Source organism: Molothrus ater, chromosome 1 (assembly GCF_012460135.2).
Source record: "Molothrus ater isolate BHLD 08-10-18 breed brown headed cowbird chromosome 1, BPBGC_Mater_1.1, whole genome shotgun sequence".
NCBI classification, from domain to species: Eukaryota; Metazoa; Chordata; class Aves; order Passeriformes; family Icteridae; genus Molothrus; species Molothrus ater.
Genome location: NC_050478.2, coordinates 21,786,365 through 21,814,285, shown reverse-complemented (window position 1 = coordinate 21,814,285; position 27,921 = coordinate 21,786,365). Strand labels below are relative to the sequence as shown.

Sequence of the window (27,921 nt, the reverse complement as noted above, 5' to 3'; positions counted from 1 at the left end):
AAATTCCTTGGATTTTGCAAGACTGCCACACTGAAGAAATGGAAAATAACCAGAAGTAATGTTGCATGTGGCTCATTAATGAAAGCATCTATGAAGCACACTTTGCCCAGATTTCCAGGTGGGTGTCACTGTGACACAGCTGATGTGCAAGTGACACACATGCTGCCTTCACTGTGAACAGAGGGGCAGATGCTGACCTCACAGAGGGATTAAAGTATTGAGAAAACAGGTACTCTGAAGGTGGCCGTGTAGGAGAGATTAAAATTAGCAGATTAAGAACAGACAAGCTTTGAAAATTCAGCTAGGATGTAGGGGAAGGTTGCCAGCCTACCCATGCATCTGTAAATGCAGAGTCCAATGATAAACAATATTGTCTCCTTAACACTTTAGAATATAAAACAGCAAGAGAGAGGAAGGAATTGGTGAGGGAAAAGTTGTTTCTTTATTCCTGATCATTCACTACACTGCCTCTGCCATGCACCTATAACTTCTGTCAGATTGATGCCTGACCCCAGGACAGGCCACTAAAGTTCTCAGGCTGGTATCAGAGAATTTCCTCTTGCCAAGTACTGTGTCCTGATGACATTCTTGTGTATACAAATTCCAAATGAAAAATTGTATAACTTCGGATTTTAGATTCATATAAAGGATTAAATAATGTTTTATAGTATGCATCTTTTTAGATATTGAAAGTTTTAAAATTTTCTTTTATTACTGTCTTGATATAGCATATATCTGTAAAAATTACCTTTCGGTTCCAGAAAAAGCATTCAGATGGTGAAACACGATTTTTAATTAAGATGCATTAATACTTTGCTGAGCACTGGACTGAACAATTTATATTAGAAGATGAAGAAATTTCTGAAATCCACTGACCTCTAGCAAGAAGAAATAATTTTCCCATTTGCCACCTTGTACAGTATGTTAATGTTCATTAAAAAGATAAAATGTTACTCTGTTGTGTTGTGAAGGGAAATTAAAATCAATGCCTATGAAATTCTTGCATGCTATAGAACTGATAAGCACACACAGAGATTAAATGGGAATGGACTTCGATAAATGTCAGCATTCATTTGTTTCTTGTCATTTTTGACGTGTGGTGACCTGTAAAGAGCTTTAAAAAGAATAAGATAAAATTCACTGTCAGTTCAGACATGACTCTTTATAAAGAAACCAGCAGCCACAAAAAGCAAGAAGAGAATGGTTATCAGCCATCTTGGTCCCTTGAGGCAGATGATGGGAAGTTTTGTTTAGTTGGGTTAAAAGGACAAGATTTTGTGAAACCAACCTCCTGCTCTCTAACTGATGATTAATATGAACAATAAGATAACATCATACAGACTTGTCACTACTTGCAGTGAAATTCTCCAAATTTTTATGTTTACAACATGCTGATTCATGCAATGAATTTTCACTGCTCTGTATTACTAATTCAACACCCAGTTGGGATTTTATGAAAAATGCCGAACTCATAGAGAAAAGGTTTTAGCTAAAACTACTATAAAAGCCACTCTGGACAAATATCGAGGGGTCTAAATGGAGCAACCTCACCAAAATGCTACAGACATGTAAATAAACTGTGGAAAAACAGAGAAGTAATTGGGGAGGAAGGAGAAGAGGGAGAGAGGCAAGAGACAGTGTTCTGCAGAATTCCAAAATTTCCCATGCAAATCAATGCTAAGTTTTCTTAGAATTCTAAAATTTTTAAATATTCTTTTTCTCTTGAGAACAAAAATATTTTAAAATCTCCAGCAGGTGTTGACCTCATTTTTTATGCTTTCAAAAGTTTTCCAGGCCAAGTCTTCACCAAGTCACTTGCAGATGTAGAAAAGGATGTCAATCCAACTTCAGGATTTTAAAGTTTCATGTTTCCACCATCAGGAGAGGCTTCTACTAGAGACAGAGGACATTTCACTTCTACTATACTGCATAATAAAATACATTGTATTTGCAGTCTGTTTTACACCACATTGAATACCACAGTATTCAGAAAACAAGGCTCTTCTCAGTCTCTTAAACACCATTTCTTTGCCAGTCATTTTGGTCTTTTACAACACAGTTTTACCTGAAAACTAAAAATCAAATCCAGGGTCCCTGTGCTCAAGCAGAAAAGTTTATGTCATGCAAGAATACAGAGGACTAAAAAATCTAAGGCTGCATTAATCTGCTTTATAGGGGGCTAGGGGGTAAAACAGGAGAAAGACAATGCCCTGGTTGTGCAGTTCCCATGAGATGGGATCATCTGAAGCCTTGTCAAGACCTGTGATCACTAAATAAATGCAAGAATGGGAAGTTGGGTTGCTGAGTACTTAGGAAAGATTTAGGAAAGAGGAATCCACATACATTGCCAGCAGTTTGTTCAGTTGGTTTACAGATAAAAAGAAAGGAGATGAGGAAGTAGACAAATGAGGGAGATCAAATGCATTCCTTAATTTTAAAAAAGATAAAGTGGTTTTGATCATGTGTGAGTATGAAAAGTCAGATAAAACTGCAGGTTGAAGATGAGAATAGGAAAATGACAGGGAGGTAGAATGAGATAGGATAAGATGTACTCACTGGAGCAGACAGAAGGACTGGAGTTAGGTTGCAGACACATTTCTTGTGATAGAAAAGGAAATGTGCAGATTTGTACAAAGGGAAGAAGGGGGAAGCCAGCAAGCTACTGTTTACACACATGACCTAGCATTCCAAGTCACTTAGATCAACACATCACAAGTGAATGCATCCTGAGAAACAGCAGGGAGAGACCTCAAGGGGATATTCAGGCTGCTTCAAAGCAGGCTCAGCGATGCCTCTGCCATCCTCACAGGTGACTGTCTAACTCTGTCCAACACCTCAAACAAGTAATTCTACAGCTTAAACTATCCTCACCATAGCAAAGTTCTCCTAATCACTAGTCTGAATCTCTCTTGTTACACTGCATGGCCACTGATATCTTTCTAACCCATTACAGGCACAGAAAACAAACTACTCTCCTTTTCACACCAGCCTTTTAAGAATTTGAAGGCTTCTGCTCTTTATTCTGCTATTCTTCTCTTTCCTATGAAACACCAATTATTTCACTCAAGACTGAATGAAAAGTGGAAAAAGACTAGCAGGCAGTTGCAGTCATAAAAATGTATTACAACTTTGAATTTAAAGTGATTGTGTTTCTACTATGAATATTCATTGTTTTCTCTTTGGCGCTAGACGAATTTGCACATTTTGGCTACATCCAAAAGTGTCCACAAAGTCATTGAAACAACACAGTATTAAATTCTTGATATGTAGGCATTTTATTTATTTTTAGAAAAAAAAGATTAAGAATTTTATTGCATCTTCAGGTTAAAATCTATCTTGTTCCTTCACATTAATTTCCATCTTTTATGTGCACATGCAGTGCATTTGGACACTCAGCTCTGAACTAAAGGTGTGACCAACTTCTCTGATCTCCCAAGGCCAAGGAGTTTTCATCTTTGCTATTCAGTGGCCCCATTTAAGGGATAGGAGACCTTGCCCTCTTGCTCACTGCAACAGCATACTGGCAGGGCAGTTGAAAATGTCGTGTCACCCAAATTTGAAAGAATGTTTGCTGGAATGGGGAATGGAAAAAATCATAGGATCAAAAGTCAAGCCCTGGAGCAATATGAAATCAGAGCAAAACCAAAGTAGTGGTTTACCTGTTCCATTTCCATCTAATCCCTGCAAATAAGGGAAACTGTCCACTTCCCAGGGTGAACTGGCTGCAGTCAGATATGCTGTCAAATCACTGTAGCTAGTGTTCTCTGGCAATTTCACAGATCTTCTCTGAAAGTGAACTTGTGGCTGAGTCCGGGCACCTAAAAATATTAAAAGTGACTTTATATCCAAGCTGGGCAGAATATTTAGGTGTTCATATCATGGAAGCAATTTTACATTTTTTTCATTATAAATTTCAGTAGCTTGAGAAGAACAGAGACATCAGAAAGCTATTAGGAATGATGGAAAACCAGAATTTTTACATTTATTTTGCAGTTGCCATTATTTCTCCACAGGTATTCCAGAGCAAAATTGTGGAGGCACCTACTGTCAGAAGCTTTTCTGGCTATGTTGTTCCTCCTCCACTTCCATTGCATGCCTCTTTTAATTAGTGTAACTGAAACTAAAACTAAGTTTAGAGGCAGGGTATGCAAAAGCTTAGGAAAGCATCCAGTTCACCATATTTGTTCAAATTTTCTTTTCCCTGAAATAGCAAGATCGATGTAGTTTATACTTTTCAAAATTATATTCTAAGAGACAGTTCTACCTGTAGTCTCAGTTATTTAACTTCTGTAAAGATCTGGCCATGAAAATTAACTCTAGAACTGAGACCAGTCACTACTGAAATCACTGAATGAAAAGAATCACTTGAAAAACTTTGGGTGAAAAGATTTTCCATATTTTCCGATATGCAAAAAATACATCTAAATAGAACCAGATTACTTGGCATGTAAGATTTCTCTCTTTTTCTCTGCTTTGTACAGTGTTAGCATTTCTTTCAAGCTCCCTAGGTGTTAATTGAGGGGTCTTTGCTGCAACGTGATTTAAGACTGTTTCATGTACTATAGCATTTCATGTCTCATTTAAATCCCAGCTTATAAAGTCAATAGTCTTTTTCAAAGGATACTCACCATTAATACTGTTTAGCAACACACAGCAAGACTCCATCTGCAAGTTTGTGTGCACAACATGCAAATTAATTTTTAAATCAAAAGCTATTGTATTCTCCAGAGCTCATTTTGAATACACACAGAACACTTCCCACACAGCACAAAATCAAGAGGCAAGCAGTTTTCTTCTTAATTCACATTGGACTATGTGATTCAAAGATGTCAACTCAAAACAATTTTGCATCTTTTCCCCCATTAATCTCTGGCAGCACTTTTAGGTTACATGTAGCTTCACTGTGAGAAAGAATAATGAGCTTGATTCCTCCTAAGCTTTGTAACTGGCAGTGTCATTAACCTAGAGACTGGAATCTTTCTTGCATAATTTTCCAGCAAGAGTTCTAGCTGTGAGAAAACAAAACTCAACAGAACAAAATGTTGTATTGGCTAAGAAAAATGCCTGTGTACAGAAGTATGCACCTCCAAAGAGCTGATGGCTGCTTAGCTGTCATTTCTTTGGTAATTCTGCAAGAAAAAGCTATGAAATTGCTTTTATTTTTTAATTTCTGGAACCTTTTCATGTTTACATCAGGCTCTCAAGACTGGCAGTATCCTTAAGTGTTTAAAATTGTCAATAAACAACACATGTGGGAAATAGGAAAAAATATTCCTTATCTGATTTCTAAGCATAAATGGAAAACTATATAAAAGATTAACTAAATTGACTGCAACAAACTCAGGCAGGATTTATCTCCTGTGGGCTGTGCAAGTAGCAGTTTGCTGTGCCTCAGGGACTGATGTGCTCAGGCACTGTGGAACCCTCTGACTGCACTGCTGAGTGGGCTCCTGCAGCCCATGGGTATACATTTCCACAGTAAAAAACAGGAAAAAAAAAACACAACAAAGAAACTGGCCTTAGGATTATCACCAATAGTTCAATGTAAAATCTCTGGTTAAGATGCATTATCCAAGCTGCCAAGAACTGGTGTTTTGTTTCCAAAGATACAAACTAAGCAAAAATTAGAAACCAAGTAACTATTGTTGAGTCTGCAATACAGTAGTTTATGGGTTTTCTATTAAAAAATGGATGGATTTTAGCACTGAGAGAAGGCGTGAGCTGCCAAATTTTAACTAGATAAGGAGGACTCAGAAAGCCAACCTCAGTTCCTTCAGTCCTACAAGCAGTACAAAGCCTTCTTATGGCTGAGCCCAAAACCTGGCAGAAAACCTGCACAATAATGAACTCAGCTATAAGGTTTGAGCGTGAAGAAAAAGCCTCCTCTGTGACAGTGCATACACAGACATTTAATAAATCAGTGCAGAGTAGTTAATTCACACCCTAGAAAAACTAATTCCTGCATACTGATGTTCAGCAAAAACCTGGCACTCACCCTGACTTTCCCCTCAATTCCTCAGTTGAGTCTCCCACACCTGGCAAGAGACTCCAAAGGGGCAGAAGACCGAGAGCTTGCAGAGGAAGGCTTGTGAGGGAAGCAGCTACCTAGGCTGCTTCCCTCTGACCTTCTGTCACCTCCTTGCTGGAAGATAATCCAATGCTCTCCTTTAACAGAGGCCATAGTGGATTTTGGGCCATATGTCTGGGTACAGATTTATTAAGGGAACTGGAAGTGGTAGAAACTTGTGTTGACCAGACTCTTAAGAAAATTTTTCAACAAGTCATCACCTATCACTGGGAGTGGGTTATTAGTATTGCTTCTATTACTGAGGATACCTATTTTTTACTTATAAAATCCAGTTTTTACTTACAAAACCCAAGCACATTCGAGTGTAAAATGTGCATGTGAGCTCTTCCAACATGATGTGTGCCATGAGGTAAAGACTGCTGAGCAGTGATCTTACCTTCTTCAAACAGCCTTTTGTCAACACATCAGCCTAGATTTAAATGCTGTCACCTCCAGTTTGCCAGTACACTCCTGAGGAAGCAACCTCAAGGAGTCCCTGTAAGGCACCTCTTGTCACACTGCATATGTGACATGTGGCCCCACACCAGCATTTGAGGTTTAATCTATGTGCAGTAACATCTGAAGTCGCACCAGTTCATGCTCTGATTGCTCATGGGTCAGAGACAGACAGAGTCCCCATGCAGCTTCCATTCACTACACACTGAAACTCAGCCATCACTGTGCTGGCATTAAATAACTGCAGTGACCCAGTGGCTGGCAAGCCCCATCCCTCACAATTACTGACAGTGGATTGTAATGCCATCCTGAAAATGAAGCTGCCTGCATCAACTCAAACTTCTCAACTGCATAATACATCGCTTGCTTGATTAATTATTCAAATGCAATTGGTAACTTAGTGTACCAAGACAGGCCTTTCTTTCCCTTTGACTGGTGCTTCAAACACCACTGTTCCCACTCTGCTCCTGGTTTAATGAGTTCTGGTTTGCTCTCATTTTTGCACTAAGGTAACTCCTGATCAGCTCTTTTGAAACAGTGTGAGGTTACTGGGAAGTAAATTAGAGAAATAACAGAGAAAAACTAGGTCACAAGGATTTTGGATGGAGACTAGAGAGGCTCCATTCAAATACAGGAACAATGTCTAGGCTGTCTTTCTTTTAGGCTTCATCACAAGAGAAGTCCCAAGAAAAGAAATGAGGACTGGACCCATAAAATAGATTTTACTGGGCAAGACTGCAAGTTCGAATCCCAATCCTTAGCATACTCCAGGTACCCCTTTCTTCCTTTATCTTTTTTTTTTTTTTTCTGCTATCCCAGAAGAAGCAGTTAAATTATTCTAATTCACACATTGGATCAATTCACTGAAGGAAAAGAAGATTATCTTGAAAATATTTATGAGTCTCACTCAGCTGTTAAATGTCCCTCTAGTCCTTTAGCATCCCCTGTTTTTTTGAAGGAAGTTGTGAACATGAAAATGCTGTTCTTTTTCAGTTAATTGCATAATATTAGCACATTTGCATAAGAATAAGAGTATTTAATACAGCCTCATAATGGAATACTGTTGGTAAACAATGTTTCATGTCTTGCCTAATGGAATCCCTTGTGTTTTAACACAGTTCACCATCCATCTAATTCACCCCATTAGACAATGTCCAGCTCTCAAACTGCAGAATATATGTACAGCAGCTCTCTCCAGCTCCTTCTGAGCATTCCATCAGCTACCTAATTTGTTTAATGCATTTTCAGCTCCAGCCATATCTAGTGCTATCACTAATGAAAAGCCTATTGTGTTGGATGGCTTCTAACTAAAAAATATGTCAGGAAGGCATAATTGTATTATATTCTCTCAGATAAAACAAGGTTATCTTGGAATACTATTGAGGGCACTATTTCCTTGTTTATTAACTATACAGTAGAGTCTAAAATGATGGCAAGCATAAGACTTATTGTGAGTAAGACACCATTTAGGCACAATGAGTGCCCACAGGAAGGATATGCCTGTGCTCTGGTTCAAAGTATCTTTAAAATCCCCTGTTCTTTTATTAACACTTATCTCAGCCAGCTCATCAGTTGGACTAATTTATCTCAGACCCTTAAGTCAAATGAACATTTTATTCTTCACTGGGCAGTTCAGAAAACACTGTTCCTCTAACTGATACTACAGTAACTTTAACATCTGTATTTGGCCTTACAAAAAGGTTATTTAAACTTTATTTTTCTAAGACAGTGGGTTTCAATGTGTAGGACTTGGGTTTGCAGGCAGTCTGATAAGGAGTCCCCAGGAAAAGCAAGTTTATACAGGGTATACAACAATGCAGATACAAGAAATTTTCAGTTTTTCTATGCCCTAAACATCTAAGTCATTCACACTAGGAAGCAAGAAAATAAAACCCCAGAGAAAAATCTTAGCCATTAAGAACACCAGAAAATGTCTCCTCCAAGGATGGTTAAATGAGGCTAGATGAAAAAACATCCCACAGATAGTATAAGAAATTTAATCTCTAGCTCTCAAATGGCACAATAAAGTCCAAACTCATTTATTACCATGTAACTTGAATTCCCTAGTCACAGCAGTCAGGGATGAATTCAGCTATTAATTTGGTAAAACAATCCCCCAGAGAAGCATTCCTCAGGGAACTCAGAACTCCCCACAGAATACCACTGTCACTCACAGGACAGAGTTCAGAAAGCACTGGGCTGTCAGACTTTTTCTTTAGTGTCCCTCAAATTTCAATTCTGACTTTCCAAAGCCAGCATACCTTGAAATCCTGAGACTATCTGGACTACATCATCATAGACCATCAGAGTAGCTGAGCGTTCAGGAAGAAGGCCAAGGCTCAGTGAAGAGAACACTGTGGGAGAGAAGTGGTTTAAGTAGCACATATTTAAATTCTTATAACATAATCCAATAACAACAGCGCTTACTTTCTTCACGTTTTTCCAAAAGCAGGCCACCCAAACTATTAAAATCATATTGTATACATGACAGAAACCACATGCATTTTCTGAACCAAACAGTTAAATTGCCAGAGTAACTACTGAACTAAACAAAATGTTCTATGCTTTGACTCCTGCACGTCACACATGGTAGCTCAAAGCACTGGAGAGTGCAGTGTAAAGCAAGATTTCATGCCTTACATGAAGCAATTCCCAGCTCCACAGAAAGACAAGAAATACATAAAGAGAACTGAAATGCTAACTCAGTCTGGTTGATTTATTTTTATGTGCAACAGCTATACTTCTTACCTCAGGAATATTTTAATGAAATTTAAGTTTAAAGTACTTTGAGATGCTTACGTAAGTTTTACAGAAAGGCAAAGTATGATGATTAAGTCAGAACAATTTGCTTTAAAATGCAGCATGTACTGAGTCACCACCTACACCAGGGAAGTGCTATTTATAGCAGAAATACTGTCATCCTACCAGTGGTGTGAAAGGGGACAGATAAATGGTACTTGCTGCAAGAAGTCTACCTGCAAGGACGTCCCTTCCCACTGGGTACTGACACTCCTTGCAGGGGGCTGTGTCAGTATGCACACACATCTTTGCAGAGTGAAAAACAGGATAGCATTTCATGCCAAGTTCTTCAGACCCAGAAGACCCAAAATATGGAAGGAATTAGCCACAGAGCCCACCTGCCTCCTGCAGCTATGGAAACAGTAAGGAGCACGACTGCCTGCAGTCCACATGTGGCTTTCAAAGATGGAAGAAGAAAACTAATGCAGACTAGTTATTTTTGGTAATAACTTGTTACTATTAATAACTAGTAATAACTGGGCAGCATCCCATACCTGGAGAGTACTCATCCTAGTCTGAAGTAAATGCAAGCTGAGGAAGGCATTCTCAGAAACAGTCAACAGACGAACAACACAAACACTTCTGATTTTCTGGAATTTTATGAATTTCCTCTAAATGAATACACATTAAGACCATATAGATGTTAGCTGGCAATAGGAAGAGTACACTATTTCTGCTTTAAGAAATATATTCTCCTTTTAAAGATTAGAAATGTTAGTGTTTGGGAGAACTATGGGAGAAAGGAGAAAAAACTACAAGAAACACCCTGAAAATAACTACCATCTAAAAGATGGTCTTAATGATATATATAAACATAAAAATAGAAAAAAATTACATATAATGTTATTGCAAGTACAGCTGGGCATTTTCTTTCCAATGCCCAAATGTGAAACAGATCTACACATTAGGCAACATAAGTAAGAAAGCCTAGTGCAAGTAGCACTAAGGCCACACAATTACAAAATTTGTCTTTACTCCAATAACTTAATTTGTATGAAGAAAGCTAATATAATTTAGACACCCTGGGGAGCTCAATACAATCCACCATGCCAACATCTTCTTCCATATGTGCCAGACTATAACGAATATATAACCTCTAAACTTCCCTGGGCTTTCTGCACAATCCTTTCTCAGCATGACAATGACAGAAAGACACAGCTTTTAAGGCTAGAAGGATGACAGTGATGATCCAGCCTTATTCCTGTATAACTACAGCCTTCCCTGAATTAATTATTGCTGCAGATTCAATAGCTGTACCAAAACTTGAAAACATGTTGTAGAAAAACTCCAGTTTTATTTTACAGTGTCCAGTGTGAAGAACACACCACAGCATCAATGTTCTAATAAATAATTATGAGGGCAGTTAAACAATGTGCCTCTTTACCCATCAAAATTTATAGAGGTTCGATTTCCAGCCATTTGATCTTCTTTTTATACAGGCCTGCTAGACAGAAGAATTCTCTCTTACCCGTTTCCTGTTCTCTATGAGGGTATTGATGGACTATGATCAAATTACCCCATGAACTTTCTTGCTAATGAACAAAATAAATTAAGCACTTCCAAGTCTTTCCCTGTAAACTGCATTTTCCAATCTTTTAATCACCCCTGATAAAAGTCCACAGTTTTAAACATTCTTCTTGAAGCATGGATCCAGAGCTGGACACACATTTCCCTGAATGGCTAGGCCAAGGACAAGTCCTGAAATACAATACTCTGCTTTCCCAGTTTTTAACCTTATTTTACAGGTAAGCAATTCCAGATGAGCTCTCCTCTCCCAGAAATACGTACCATCATCCTCTGCTCCTAAAACTCTGTTTCACCATAGTGAATACCACAGTTTTCTATGACTGACTGTCCTGGTTTCAGCCAGGATGCAGCTGTTTTTTTCCCTGCTGCTGGTACAGGGCAGTGTTTTGGATTCAGGATGACAATAATGTCAATAACACCCTGATGGTGTGGGTGCTGCTGAGCAGTGCTCACTCTCAGTCAAGGAGGTGATCCTCAGTCAAGGACTTTGCAGTTTTCCATACATTGTCAGTGAGAAGCTTCAGAAGAAGCTGGGAGGGAGCACAGCCAGGACAGTTGACCCAGACTAACCAAAGGGAAATTTCATACCATAGAATGTCATGGCCAGTATATAAACTGGGGAGAGTTGTCTGGCAGGGGTCAACTGCTGCTCAGGGATGGGCTGGGCAATTGTATTGTGCATCACTTGCTTTAACTGGGTTTAACTCCCCACTCTATTTTTTGTTAAATCTCATTCTTCTTCTTATTATTATAACATTTTTCTTTATTTCAATTACTATACTGTTCTTATCTCAACCCAGAGTTTTTTGCTTTCTATGATTCTCCTCCCCACCCCACGGAGGTTGGGGAGGAGGAAGCAGATGGATGGCACTTAGTTGATGACTGGAGAAAAACCATGACACTGCCTCTACCAAGGAATTCTGAACTGTGCTGTCTCAGCAGCTCCCTCTCTTCATTGCATACACTGCTCCAAAAGAAGTGTCCTTTTAAATAAGGATTACCAGTCACAAATGTTTTCTTCCAAATTTTTTACAAAGAAAAATCTAAGCATAGTTAAGAGCAGACAGATGAATACATCTTCCATCATGAACACTTCAGCAACTCAAGTGATGTTAAATTTATGAACTGTTAATAAGTGGAGTCATGGCACTGCTGATAAATATTTTAATGGAAGAATAGATCTTAAATCTTTTCCTCCTACCATTTATCACTATGTAAATAAATAATCCTTCTGCTTAAACAGTAAAGAGGTAGTAATTATTTTCATTAATATAAGGGAAGTTAATTTCTGCCAAATTGTAAGAACAGAAAACCCTTGATGTTTACTCCTTGAAGCCACTACAACAGTATCACAAATTCAGTGGCTGCACAGCTTTTCAGCATAACACCATTACTAATGCACATTGCCTGTGATGGAGGAATCCTGATCCTTTGGCCAAGTTCTGCTACAGCACATTACCACCCTTCAGCTTTCAAACCTATTCCACGCTCATGGTTATCATTTTCCCATTTGAGGTAAATACGGCCATAGTTCATTTACCACAGCACACAGGATGGCAGCTTAAACACTGCCCTGGGTGGAATGCCTCTCAGAGTGGGGGATCTGCTCTGTGGGGGACAGCTCCTAGGACTGCTAACAAGCATTTCTAGGAAATGAGGATGCAGCTGTATGGGTGTGCCCAGACTGCACACTGCAGAACCAAGATTGAGATATGCTGCTTGTTCCCCATCATTCAAACCAGCTTAAAAATAACAACAAAACAACTTGCACATTTTTCTGAAGTTCTATACTGTGCTAGTTAAAAGCACGATAGGCATTGAAATACAAACAGTTACTGGAAAGTTTTTTAAAGACTATAGGCATCTTAGTCAATACAAAATATAAAAGCCTAAGTATCTTAACCTGTATGTCATGTACCTTTTCAGGATTAATTCAAAGAACAACCCTATCAAATCTACATAGGGCATATCAAGGTATAACTTGTTTCTTTAATCAAAGAAAGGAATAAGTTCAAGGTACAGGAAGCAAAGTAAAGGACTCTACTTCCAATTAAATCAATGGCAAATTATCTACCAGTTTCAGGGGGGGATGATCAGAGGTGAAACTAATCTACTTTCAGAGCTAAGCTCACGTTTCAGACCATGAAAAGAAAGACTTTGCGGAACCTATACAATTACTGCTCTTTAACTTCAATGATTTACTAAAACAAAAATGCCCTTGTTTCATTCCCTTCCCTCAAAATCAGTATTTAAGTAAAACAACAAGCAAAAAACTAACCAAACTCCAGGCTATGGAAGAGTAAATCCCATTCAAAAGACCATGGGTGTAAGTCAGAAAGAGACAAGACACAAGACACGGTTATTGCATACTTTCATCCTTTAAAATCACACGAAGTATGCTGAGAAAGCTGCACTTCATCTAATTTAAAGAGAAGAAAACTCAAAGGAAATTTCTAAACAGAGTTACAGAACAATTATGGCTGGAAGGGACCTCTGGACATCAACTCCACCAAGCAGGAGTTGTCCAGTTGAGTTCTGAATGTCTTTAAAAGTGGACATTTCACAACCTTTCTACACAACCTATTCCAATTTTGCTGCTTGTGTCATGGAGGGGTGGGTTGGGACAGACAGACACACACACACCCCCAAGGTGCCTGTGGCAATAGCGAGACCTTTATTGTTTGAACCCAGCTTTACATGGCAGGTTTGAAACATCCCAGTCTACAATGCTCTTTGGTCTGCTCTTAACACCTCCCAGTTTCCTGACCAGTGAGATGTCTGCAGCTTAGAAAGTTCGTGGGGCAATTTGATCATAGTCCATTGGTCATCGGTTGAAGTCCCTGTGTGTCAATCCAGGGGCCAGTTTATAGAACCTGGCTGGGTTTCTTACTTATAACTGAATTAATTGCTCAGCCACAGACCAGCTGTGACAGCTGCTACTGTAATGAATTGTTGCCTTCTACTTATTTGAAATTCTCTTGGCTGCAACTCTTTTCAGTTGCTTCTTATTCTTTCACCACACCCCAAAAGAGCCTGACTTAATCTTTCCTGTTACCTCCATTAAGTAGCTGAAAAACACGGTGGAATACAGTACAGAAAATGTAGAAGAAGGCACTCCTCTCTTATCTGAAGCAAGTGAAAGCAGATAAGTAAACATCACACTGAAATGCCTGAAGCATAATTCTGGGTTTGAAGAGATTCACGTTCCTTTCCCCTTCTGAAAATACATTTGCTACTCGACCTTGCAGCAAGTCACGCAGCCCTTCTGGCTATGTTGATATTAATAAATAAAATGGAGCCAAGGCATGGAATTCAACACTGCCCTGGGAACATATACACTATTTAAATATTAGTGCACTTAAAACCTCCCATGGCTTTGGCCCAGGCTAATTATCAAACTGGAGGTGTGTGTTAATTAGGTGAGATTTAAGTATAATACAAGCCTGAGACCACTCCCAAATTACATGGACCCTAATTGTATCTGAGGATTACAAGAAAGGCAGATGAAACTTGGGATAGGATCTTCATATAGATGTTACATCTCAAGGTTTGAAAGCCACCCTCAATTGTTCTTTTTAGCAGTCAGAAATGACTCAATTTTTCCTCTTGTATAACTAATGTAAGGTTCTGAGACATTCTGATAAAAACTAACATGTAAGTATTATTGTTATACTTTTTTGCCTGTGGAAGAAGCAAAGCCATGCTAATTAAGTTAGTAAAAATCCTTACATCTGGATAACAGCTGCAGATTAAAACTGTTTCATTGACATGGCTAAGAACTAAAAGACAGGACATTTTTGTACACTACAGCCTATGGTGCAGCAGTTGTTGCTACACCTTGGAAGAGAAGCAAGAATACACCACAGCTGCTGAAACAAGGTTCTTGGAAACAGAGTTCCCATAAAGAAAAGGATCTGGAATAGATTTCTATTTTCTATGGAGCTGTAGGAGCACCAACAGGTGTTTGAAAACTCATGTAGCACTGTATTGAGGACCTTCAGAAGGAGAGTGAATCTCTGCTTAGCCTTGATGCTGCAGTTTAACTGAGGAAGAAATGTTACTATTTTTGAAATCTGCAGATGTTTCTCTTCCCACCCAGGATCTCAAGCATTAAAACATATCATACAAAACTGTGTAGCTTCCTTTAGATCCAATATCTTACCTCAGAAGAAAAATAAAGATCTCTTACCAGGCAATCTTACAGGTTTCCATGGTGCAGAATTTGGCACATATGCATGTTTACTAGCAGTCACTATCAGCTGATTGCCCAACTTATACTGAAACTTGAGGAAGGCAGTGCCATCTGCTCCTGAGGTTCCAGATGCAATGGAGATCTGGTTGGTAAAAATCTCAATGAAGGCTTCAGTTACTGGCTGATGGGTGCTGGCATCGCTTACATGGACCTTCAGCGTTACTTCTGTAATGACAAACAAGCACAGCGATTATTGTCTGAAGAGCTTCTGTGGGAGGCAGCAGTTAGAACATGCTGACACACCAGTGACTGAAAAGACACCAGCTCTGACATTTTGGTGCCATGTATGACTTCTTATACTGGCCTGAAGCTCTCCATCTCAGGCAGTCACTCTTCAGAGACACTGCAGAGTCTGCTACAAGCCAGACCAGGTCCTGAATTATTGCCCAACAGCAAATTTCAGCTGTGGAATGATCTATCTCCACCTGTGACCCCCATGCAGCTGGGCAGCACATCTCCAGGGCAGGCAACACTCCCTTTGAGGGCAGCATGTCAATCACAGAGTACTGCTGTACTGTGGCAATTCTAAATGTGTGCTATCAAACATCCTGTGTTAGTCACAGACAGCAGCGCATGGAAACTCTGGTCCCTGCCTTGCCGTGCCTCTGCTCCAGCTAATCCTCTCCAGCAGCAGTGGGGAGAGGGAAAGGCTGCCAGTGGGATATGCTCCTCACTCCTTCCCAAAGCAATTATCTCTGTGTAGCAATGGAATGGAGGAAATCTGCTGTGAAAGAAGCCCAGGAAGAAAGTGGACAATAGAGCAGGCTGTGCTACAGTTGGATATTTTCAGCTCTGGTGGGAGAGATTGCCCCAGCTGGCACAGGACTTCCCTGGTGATGTCTAACCAAGATGGAGAAGGCCCACAGGATCATGTCCATGTCCTCAAAGCACAGGACATTCAGGTGGGATGCAGAGTGCTGGCAGTGACAGCAGCAGCCCTGACACTACTGTATCACCTGTCCCCACACAGTAATGGTGAGAAGCAAAGAAATGATGATTAAGGCAGTCAGGAGAATCATACATCCTGCAGATATGCAGGCTGAAGCCAACACAATGGACTACATTTTTCTTGAGTAATTTGCTGTTTTTCCAGAAAATAATTACTAGTTTAAATGTTTCCAGATGTACAATATTTGTCCACTCTGGGCACTCCTATGACTAAACCATGCGTTGTGTCACCAGGCTTTTGTTACATAAAATGGAGTGGCTTGTGCAAGACAGTCCCTCTGGAAGGCATTCTTCTGTATCTATGATTATTTTTCTGTGCCTACAATAGTTAATTGCCTCATGCTCTAAAGCAGCAGCTGTTGCCTTTCTGCAATAACCATGACTTAAATCCAATGCTGTGCTGAAAAGACCCAGCAATGATCTACTGCTTCCACCAAGACATTCCTTGGGTTCTTTTAACTTCCAGTTGGCCTCTTCCTCTTAAATGAACACCTCCCTCTCTCTTTTCTCTCCAGTGCTCCCTTTCTCTCATTCCCATCCTAGTATCTGGAAATTATGTTGTTCTTGCATGAAGTTCCCTATCTCAGCTTACTCCATTGCCTAAGGTAGTACATGGTATTTTGCAAACTCCCTATTTGTGTCAGGAAGCTTCAGCCTCTCACAAGCAAGATCCTCTCCTCCCACTCCACGTGTAAGCGTTTCTGCATGTGATGCCCAGGAAAGAGGACGTGACCTCCTGTTCATATGCATTCAAAAACATTACACTGATTTTTACAGAACAGTACTGGTGGTACAGTTCTGTTCCATTACTAATGCCTTATAAGAACTTATTTTGGTTAAAGCCCTGAGTCAGCCAGACATGACACCAAGAAGAAAACACAGAATTTAACAAAATCTTTGTGGTGAGTTTCAATAGTGAAATGACACAACTGAATATGGGGAGAAACACACTGTAACAACCTAGAAGTTTAAAAGGACATGAGGACCTAATACATAAGTATCAGTACATTTGTCCTAAGGGCATTTCAGCCAGAAAGATCAATATCTTGGGCCCTTTCATAAGCAGAGACCTTCTCTCTGAATCCTACAGTACTGAAAACACCAATATCAAGCAGCCCTGAACAAAAACCCCATTAGAGAAATTCATCATCATCGCAGCCATTGCTTTAGAACTTGGCAATGGAGGATGCCAATTTAGATGGGATCAGCATGAAATATATTCCAGCTATTAAAGATTCTGGACTTCTTCCCAGTTTTGTATTTAGTAGTCAAAGGAAGCCATGTACATTGAAAAGCAGGGTCCACATACTCTGGTGTCCAGCACAGAGTGCCTCCTTAGAAACCTTGCCTTGACTACCAAGGAACTTGTGAAATGTTGTGTATGTGAAAGGCAGCCACATTAATCAATGAAGGAAAATACATATACTTATGTATTTACAAACATGAGGACAACGAACCGTGTAAGTTTTAATTTTCAAAGTGAAGGGATATGCTTAGATCCAAAGCCAGATAGCTGCGCTCTTAGCATTTCCCACTTTGAATTTCCTAGCAAAGAATGCAAGAATAGATGAGGTTAAGAATAACCTCAATGGGTGGTGCATTAAAGAAAACGCAAGAGAACAGGACAAGCTGGACATTGCTGTTAGCAATTTCAGTAACATGGTAGTTCAGCCTTCTCTAAAAACAACCACATATAAGGAACCAGGGAGCTCTGGAATATTAAATACTAATTAAGGAAGAGGGTAAGAAAACAACAGAAGGATCACATCAATTTAATTCATAATATACATTCAAAATTCTAGAAGAGAGACTACAACTAAAATTGATCACGAGGAAAAAAAAATTCCTGTATTCACAAATCCATCTTTCTCTTCCCAAATCAGAGAGTTAGCTATGGGTATCTCCAATAGGAAATTTCTTTATCTCCCACTCCATAGCTATGTATGGGCTTCTGTCTGCATACTTCTCTCTTTCTGCATCCTCTCTCTTTCTGATAAGGAAAGACAGGGGCTTCCAAAATCCTTCTAAACAGAAATGACAAAGGCAATCACCCAAGACAGAATACTGATGTCCTGAAAGGCAGCAGACTGGAACTGCTGTTCCAAACCACACAGTCCCTAGATCAGACACTGGGCTTGTTTTCTCCTTTTTGATATTTAACATGTTTTTTCCTGAGCAGATAGAGAAAACCCTAGCAGCCTGAACAATCCTAATTCCTTTTCATGTGTTATCTTCCCTGACAAACATGTGAAATGTATACAACTTGCTTAATTCAGGGCCTTCTCCCACACGACAGCTCCTTTTTCTTATCTAATGCAGCAGTGAAGTCACGAACGCTAAAGCTATGTTATCACTGTAATTTCCACAGCAACTGAATGATTAAAAGCTTAGAACTGGAAAGAAATTGTTGAAGAAAACATCCTCTCAAACAGTGATGTGATGAGAAAAACCTATAAAAAGAGACAGTAAGTTTCAGAATTGCTAGAATATATTCAAGCACTTCTTGAGGATCAGGGGAACTGGAGAAAGGAAATAAGACAGCAGAGTAAGGACAACAAGTGACCCAAGATCAGGCTGATCTCTAATTAATAGGGAAGTCTTAGATTGAAGACTAGGTATACTGGATGAAATCAATTAGAAGTTGTTTAGAAGACTTACTTTAAACTTAGGAATAGAGTATTTTAAATATCTGGCAAACTTTTTAGTTGGAACTCTCAGCAAACAGTGGGTATAAAGCAGGTACATTATTCCTGAGTTTTGCAGCCTACCACAGCAAGAAGTTCACACAGAATTAAAGACACATGAACTCAGAGAAGAAGCACAGTTGCAGATGAAGGCAGGGAACTGAAAGCACTGCAAAAGATGAGGGAAGCCAAGCCTGCTTCATTCTCACACTATTGTATGGACAGTAGAAGTGTTTGCTGAGTTCTGGAGGAGTTTTGTTCTGTGCTGCTAGTGAGGTCCTGGAGGAATGGGACATAAAGGTGAAGAGTGCTGATGCTCCTCATTTAAGAGCAAAGCAGAGATGGCTGAGCTGATAGACCCTGGGCTGAGGGACTCACCCAGGGCAGCTGTGGTCTCTCTCACTTCCCCAGACAAGCCAGCCACAGTCAGGACAGGCTATGCTTGAGCCATAGCCCTGTCTGATGCACCTGGCTCCTGACTGGTGTGGTGTGAATGTGTCTCTTTCAGACCTCATCTGTCTGGCATGTACTTCCCTGTTGGCTGCTAGCACTGGTGGGCACAGGCACAGAGCCAGAGTCACTTGTCTGCACCACTAGTGTGTGTCCTGCCATTATATTCTTACAGAAAAGACTCAAGTCCAAAACAGGAACCACTTAGGATTACTGTCATTTCCAGGAGATAAACCACAGGCAAAAACACCCTTTCTGTAAGAGCAAAAAAGCCTGTGTCTCCCTGTCTATAAGTGCAGGTAGGAATGGCCCATTTGCAGATGTTAAATAGTGCAATCCTTCAACTCTGCTTCAAGAATCCTAAAGCTAAATGGGAAAAGAAGGTAAGTATGAAAAGAGAAAATAAAACCAGCAAATGCAGGGCTAAATTCCACAAAAATATGAAGGCTGATGTATAGGTATGCTCAAGCAAGTCTAGTGTAAATCTCTTCTCTTACAGTCCTTTGTCTTCTTTTAAACACTAAACCTCCTACTTGTTCTTCAAATGAGAGCAAACCAAAACTACTAGTTATTGTGAAAACAGCTGCTTAAGTGCAGCACCCTCCCAGTTTTCTAGTACTAAATTTATTGTAAGCTGTATAAAATCTCCAGCATTTTCAAGGTTATAATTTGGGAAAGTGAAAAAAAAGACCAAAAAATCCCTAAATGGTAGCATTTCAATCCAGAATACCATCTGTTTTCTTAATCTGATTTTTGAGATTTTACTAAGTTTAAACTTTCTCTGAGCAATCCTTCCTGTGCCATCTGCTCTATGAACCCTACTGCCTCTCCTGAAATACAATTAACCTTAAAAAAAATATTTCTTCACTTGTAACCCCTTCTTATTCTCACAACTGCTCTTTACATTCCTGTGAACTCTCAGTTTGGGAATGGTTTCCTTTTTGGGAATGGCTGTCATCACTGCTGTCTTCTGTAACTAAACTCTTGAAAAGTGAAAAGCACTGGTTTTAGGTGGTTTGGGGCTTTGTTTGTTTGTTGGATTTTTTTTTCTTTTAAAGTCAGTAACATAACACAGAAAATAAAATCCTGAGTGACCTGAGCAAAGGCAAACTGTCAGATTCCACATACTGGAATAAACAGAGAAAAGTTATGACACAGATTGAAAATCAAAGATCACAATCCTATTTAGATCCCAAGCCTGCAATTTGGTTTCTGTGCACACACCCCTCTGTCAGGCAGACTCCCACTGACGTGTGCTGGACAGATGATCTCTTTTGGGAGCAGGCTGACACAGGCAGCTGTGATCACTTAGCTTTTCCTTTGGGGGTCCCTTATCCATGGACAATGTCAGGATATTACCAGAGAAAGAGATATTTAAATTATCTAGGTTTTGATTAGAAAAAGAAAGCTTCCTGCTCATTTAAAAAAAGCTATTATGAACTTTATGTAAAACTGTGTCCTCTGCTCTGATTGAGCTTACTGGCAACATGCCTAGCTTTGAATCCTACATGCCAAATGGATAAGCCTTTCTGTCTCTTAACCTTTTGCCCATGTGTGAGGTCAATCCTCAGCCAAACAATAGGATTTTCATTTATCTAAGGGAAAGCATTTTCCTAGAAAAGGAGTGTTCCCTGTGCTGTAGCCACAGATGCCAACTCTAGCATTTACATATTGTATCTTCCTAATGTGCTACATCAAGAAGGCTCTACTGACAATCACACTTCAAAATAGCAGCAGAGTAAGTTTGTATGAAGAAAAGGAAACATTAATGTAACATCCCTCTAGAAGTAAATAGACTCTGATCTTCACTGGTGTTGTCAGCTGAAAGTAAGTTCTCAAGTAGCACCTCAAATAGCAAACTACACGTGCTTGAACAAGATTTGGACTGAATATGATGACATCCTCTACTCAGAACTGGCTCTGGCCCTCACTACAGGAAAATCAATAGTGCTACACAGCTCTCCCCTCCACCAGAGGTGACTCAGGTTTCAGCTGGGCTGAGTGTCCAGCACTGGTTTCCAGAACCCAGCCTTGCAGAGGATGGGACACAGGAGGTCTACTCAGTGCCTGTTCAGCAACTGGAGAATGATACCAAGGCTGCTGCAGTCCCTGGCACCAAGAAAAAAGTTCCTTACTACACTAGTCAGAAATCTAGTAAGGACTACACAACACATCTTGGTTCTCAGACCCAGATTCAGAAGGGATTTAGAAAGCAGAGGGTTTCAGAGAAGAGACACATAAAACCCAAGGGACAGTGAAGCAGCCTTGGGACTGGCCATCTGAGGAGCATGACCTCCTCTTCCTGCAAGAGAAGGCTGGATCACCATGCATAACAATGAAACTGCAGAAGATCAAGTCAGCTGAGGACCTTTAGTCTTGCTGACAGAGAGAGCCAACAGCTGTACACTGAACCTAAGCAAATTCAGGTGTCATTTCTTGCCAATAAGAGACCAGCTTACTAGATAGTAGACTCACTCAAGCTGTGAGAAAAAATGGGATTAACAACTTTAATTTTATTTCTAGATGTTTAATTAAGGCTTACAGTCAATGTTAAGAGTTAAGAGAATTCATGTTTGATTCCAGAACACTCATGAAGCCAGCCCAAGTGGTTGGTTGTGGCACTTTTTAGCACTGCAATCCGAATTTGCTGAACACTTTGTACTTTAGAGGTCCAGGGGATGACTATCAGTAGGGTCCTCCACACACTGGGTACCTGCAGTGTGATGACTGTAATTAACCCCACACCTCAGAAGCCAAGAAGGAACTTTCTTCCTCAAAAGCACAACTGATGGATTTCTGAGTTTTTCTTTAATTCCTCTCTCTTGCTCTTCCTCAGAAACAGCAGAGTGCAATGAGAACTACATATTACACTCTTGGCTAACACAGAGAAGCCCCCACATGGTGCCTGACTAGAGCATTCTGCTCACCTCATCTCTGAGGACAATCAGGATCCAGGACTGGGGAGGAAGCTACACCTGGGTAGCACTTGAGGCTTTTTCACCCATCTCTGCAGCTCAAGTTGATTCATCCGTATTTCTCAGCTAACAATCCTTGCTGCTCCAAGTGCCTCAGGCATTGCTGGCACTGTGGCTGGTTCCCCTAGTGCGCAAGAATTTAATTTCCAGGGGACTGAAATCGTTTATCTTAACTAAAATAATTAGTCTTAATCCTCCATCTTCAAATACAGCACAGTTGTCTGTGATATGAAGGTCAGACAGGTGCCCTTTACCTCTTCAGGTTTAAAATCCATTCAACAAAGTGTTCATAAACTAAAATGATAAATACATTAATCTCACAATGCATTATGTCCTAGGCTAATGCACACAATTTTTAGTAACATGTCACAAAAAGAATTCTACTATACGAACTAGATCAATTTATGCCACATACAATGAAAACCAGGCTGCTATACAACCCCTCTATTCAAAGGGGAGGGAGGGGCAGTTACAGGATAATAAAATAAAGACATCCATCATGCAACAGTCCAACATGTAAAAGAAGATTTGCATATCCTGACCTGCTAGAGCCTAGAGCATTACCACCAAAATTAATTTCTTGGGAAAAAAGGTAGGAATTTGCTTTAATTAAAAAAAGTGGGAGCCATATGCATTATGCCCAGATGAGACTCCGATACCCTATTGTTAAGTGATTAAACAAGCATTTATAATTAACTTGAAACTCACACGGCTATGAAACTCATGAATAGCAATAGTTGCATTAACAGGTCTGCCTTTGATCTCTACAGGAACTGTGCATGACACAACCTAATTTCATTTCCAAACCTTGTCTCTTAGACATGGAATTATATAAAATACTGTCATGGAGAGCAGATGGAAGTTGAGTTTCAAAGCTCTAGTTTGCCACACGCATAATGTATTCTTTACAAGACAGGAAAAAGTAATCCCTACTAAAGTCCTCTTTTTTTTTTTTTTTGTAATAGAGTTCTTTGAAACTCTGTTTGGGGATCAATATGGAATGAGAAGTTAGTGCACGGATATTTTCCAGTTGCTCAGCACTAGAGTTCTCCCCTGACTCAAGATCCCAGCTGATTTGGTGACATCAGCTCTGAGAGGATAACACCACACTGAGCTCAGCTGCTTGGGATTTTAAGCCAACTTTGTACCTACTGCACCATCAGTCTAGTTTGGGAGAGGGCAGAAAGGGAAAGCTTGGATTTGCTGAGCCACAAAGGCACGTGTTACATTTTCTCAGAACAACTTTATCCTAAGTCTATTAATAAAAGTACACATCTGATGACAGCAGTTTCAAGCAGATGTATTTTATGTTCAAGCAATCCAATGTATGTTCAATGGGGCAGTGAGAAGACATGCACTTGTTTTCCCCTTATTTTCAAGCAGCTTTAATCTTAGGTTTAATCTCTAATTTCCAAAGCTGTTGTGAAAGCAAAGCTAGATATCACTTTGGAAGAGGCTATTTTTACTTGGGTTGTTTGTTTTCAAACAAACCACTGTAACAATTCAAACAAACCCATCTCAAGGGCCTCTCTACATTCCCATGGCAGCCTGCAGTGCAAACTTCCACTTTCCTCTCAGTAATCCACTGATGTAAGCTCATGCACAGACAGAGGTGAACTATTGCGCTGAAACTTTATCCAGGCACTTGCACTGTAGCCTTCCTTCAAATAACACAACAGTCAATTTATAATCACTTCATTCCTTGAAGAGGTTATTCCCAGCTGGCACACAGGAAAATGAAATTGTAGGTGAAGCTACACATGGTAACCATCTCAATCCTCCAACCCAGCCAGCCTGAGCAGAGAGCTCTGCAGAGTCATGAGGAGAGCAGCACCACTCTACTGTTCAGCTACTCCACAGCAAAACCAGGAGCATCTTTCCCTCCCCACCTCTTTGGCCTGGCTGTGGACTCTTGCTCCTTCTCTTGGGCTACCCCACTTCTCCTTGGACCTGCTGCAGCTCTGGTTGCATTTACTAACCCAGCACTGCACCAGCCTAACAAACCCAGAGGCTCAATGCCAGGTTTTCAGGCTGAGCTGCTGAAGCAAAGCAGCCCCACGTGCCAAAATCAGCAGAACAGGCAGGTGTGGGGGTGGAGAGTGGTGGCCAAGTGCAACACTGGCAGAGGAAAAGAAAGGATTTGGGACCACCCCTGCTGGTTCACAGGCATTTCAATCAGCTCTGTTGCCCCCCTTTGGAAGGGTACCTGCTCATCTCCTGACCTAGGCAAGCTTAAGGTCAATATTTGGCATGTACAGTTGTAGGAAATCTTTATTCTGCATTAATTCCAAATCTCATACAGATTCTCCAGTAACTTCCCAAACTCTACCACTGCTTACTGGCACCACAGCAGTAAAATCTCCTGGCATTATAACTACAGGATGCTTTTAACAATGCCAGGAAAGGGCTGGTATGAAGCAGTATGGACTTTTGCCCTGGCATTACAGAGTGTTTACAACAGCTCTTGAACACCCAAAAACCTCTACAGTCAGTTGGTATTTGCAACTGGGTGGATGGAGGAGGTTACTGTTGTTTCCTCTCAACCCTGGAAAGCTTCCTTTTATTAACATCTCTACATGACACTTCCTGTGACTTCTGTCACAATGGTACCAACATTAAATGCCACCCAACTTGTCTATATTGAAATTTTCCTATCCTCCAAAATTAATTTTTTCCAAGTTTTTGAGATTTTTCTGTTCAAAATAATATTTCTATTTCCTCATTTGGAATAGTTTAAACATTTAATTAACCTGTGATCTAGGTCTTCTTCTAGATAATCAAGAAAAACTTTAACTAAAATAGGACCCGTTACAGTTCCCTTTATGCTAACACTGTAAAGCAACCCCAGCTTAATACATGGCCATTCATCACTACACTTTGTTTTCTCCTTCATCCAATCTCAGGCACATAGAAGAAGCCCTCTGATCCAAGTAAATTAATTTTTCAATTAATATTTTTGAACCAGGCTGCTGTACTGCCTATACTTCAGCTATGATGACAGCATATATATGCAGGGCATACATAACTGACTCAGCAACCAAAACCTGTGTCAGTTTAAATTACTGTAATAGCCATGGTGATCTAAATTCTTGGCAGGGGATTATTTTTAAGGGCCATTATGATTTCATGAGAAAAATAATTCTAATCAGATTGAAACCGTGAATTTTGAAAAATTACTTTCTATTCCCCTACACTGAAAGTCAATTACGTAGATCAGAATTTATTGGCTCTTCCACAAATTCACAATCATAATGGAAAAGTACAGTTACACTGGCAACATTCATTATTCTTAGACCCACTGTATATAAAAACCACAATGTGACAATGAGGGTTTGACATGCTGCTCACACACCTTATCTTGCCTTCCAAGATGGGAAGAGCACTGGAGAATACCTTTGTATTTCTTGGTCTCCTTGCAGCTCTGATTTCCAGAGCTGCTTATCATAAACACATGATTACCACTGTAGCTAGAAATGAAGGTTTGGAGGTCCACAAACCAGGCTTTGGCAATGGGTGAAAGTAACTTGGGAGTAGCCTATTTGTTTAGGTAGTATATATAACTGTCTATCTAACGGGGGTAACACTCTGCTGAAGGACTCCTGGGGTTCACAAATCAAAATGCTAAAAACCACAGCTGATCAAACAGATCACTGAATTATCTGTTCTATTTATAGATCAATCTTGATGTAAAATGCTGTGACTGGCCAATAAATGGCAGAGGAAGGCTGAGAGGAGATGGGCAAGGGCTACGTGCCCTGAAGGAAATAATGCAAGCTGGGACTGACCACAGTTGCTGCAAACAGGGCTGACTGTGTCTCAACACAAATGGCACCCGAGGGTGGCCTTTGTGTTAGATGAACAGCTATGTCATTTGAATGAATCAATTGACTACACCACTGCTGAGTGGATCAAATATTTCTCCAAGTTCATTAAAAAATTGAGAATGTCTCCCAGAACTAGGGAAGGCATATATACGTGGCTCAGACCAGCAAAGTGTGTAAGAACTGAACTATTAGCAACATAAAAAAATAAAATCAGAGATAGCTGTGGGCTGTTTTCAACCCATGTATTCCTTCTCAGCAGCTGGTGATGGCCAGCATCATGATGGTGAGCTTATTACAGAGACCAAGAACATGTACCACATATTGGTGTAGTGACAGAGTTATTATTGTTGTTAATGTATTTCATATTAACAAAGTACAAATTACATTGGCATTGTGATTTTGGTATATTTTTTATCATTCTGCTAAATCAAAAAGCCCACATAATGTTAAATGTATCTTCAGATAAGTAAACTTTATATTACACATATGGCCTATCTACAAGAGCCCAGTCAGAGCACGTAAGATTCTGGCAAATGCTGACATTATTTACTAGTTTGTCCATTTGACAACATAAAAGACTTATTGCTTTTACTCTGGCATAAGCCCATTCTAGATATTTATAGCTGTAAACAGCACTCTGCTCAAGTTCTTTCCCTCAGCAAAGAATCTCTCAAATTCTTTCATTTTACTTTGTCTGTTTCTTATACTTGTGTTACAAAACACACATCTACTTAGGAGTAATACCATCACACAGGGCTGCTGGCGTTTTCAGCTGGACAAATATGGCCACTTTCCCACTGACAAGCAGAGATTTAGAACTGAAAACATTCCAGTGGTGTGCTCTGCTTTCTTGGCACAGACAGCAACATGAATATTTTGTAGGCTACTTAGTCTATGCATTAAGCAAGCATGATAAACTATTATTATATTGGTTTAAACAAACAGCTGTATGTCTGAAAAGTGATCTACTGTGTGCAAACAATGCTTAGAGGAGAAGCAGAAGGAAGGCCTTTCTAAATACCCAAACCACAGAGATGCTGCACTTATATAGAGACACTGCATTCTGCATAATGCATCCTGCATTACCAGGATGTGCTGGGAAATTTGCTGGGATGCAAATGAAAAAGGAGATATACAAGACCAATAATCAACTTCTAAAAGAGTAAAATATGCTCTACTATATGTTGTGCCCAGAATGAATATAGTGTTAGCACTTGGGAACATGGTTTTCTGATGAACATGGCAGTGCTTGGTTAATGATTGGACTTGATGATCTTAGAAGACTTTTCCAATCTTATAGATTCTATAATTAGCAGATAAAAGGTTGATGTATGTTATGCACATACACATGTATGCTAAGTTAAACTGAAAACACAAGGTACATCTAATCACACTAAAAATGACAGCATCGACTTAGAAGTTTCCTTGACAGTACCAATTTTTATCACTTCCCTGAAACCCATCCAAAAACCAAGTTTACAGATACTTTCTTGAAGTTAAGAAAATATGTATTTCATGCAGAGGTTTCTCCTCTTTGTTCATTTGTAATTTATTCTGTTCTCACGTTTGCAAAGGAGCTGCTAAGAAAAATTCCAGTATTTAACAGTTAATCACTACTTAAAAAGAACTAGTCCAATAAATTTAAAACATATTCTACCATACTTTGTCAAAAATACAATTCCAGTGAGTAATACCATAGTGCTAACCTTCTAGTAAACATGTAAAATAGAGATACAGATTCCTCATCTTTCCTTCTCAAATTTAACAGCTGTAGGAAATCTATAAATACCATTTTTTAGCAACATATTCAGTGTCTCTTCAAGTTGTGTCTTATTTTGACATTCACTTCTCTAAATCACTTTACATTTAATTTTAAAGTTCACATAATTTCAACATGTCCTGAGATTTGGGAAATTAACATTCCACAATACAAAAGTAA

At 39.7% G+C, this 27,921-nt stretch overlaps 1 protein-coding gene across 3 annotated transcripts in view; it reads right to left on the bottom strand.

The window, feature by feature from the left end:
• Positions 1-27,921, bottom strand: part of FAM171A1 (family with sequence similarity 171 member A1) — an 86,972-nt gene that overhangs the window by 21,958 nt on the left and 37,093 nt on the right. For 2 of the 3 annotated variants that reach the window (XM_036398967.2, XM_036398960.2), the window contains exons 2-4: positions 15,039-15,266; positions 8,785-8,877; positions 3,660-3,818 (exon numbers count right to left, since the gene is read on the bottom strand). In XM_036398967.2, coding sequence (XP_036254860.1) covers positions 3,660-3,818; positions 8,785-8,877; positions 15,039-15,266 — 480 coding nt within the window. The remainder of the gene's footprint in view (positions 1-3,659; positions 3,819-8,784; positions 8,878-15,038; positions 15,267-27,921) is intronic. The other variant, XM_054514046.1, reaches the window with a different exon arrangement.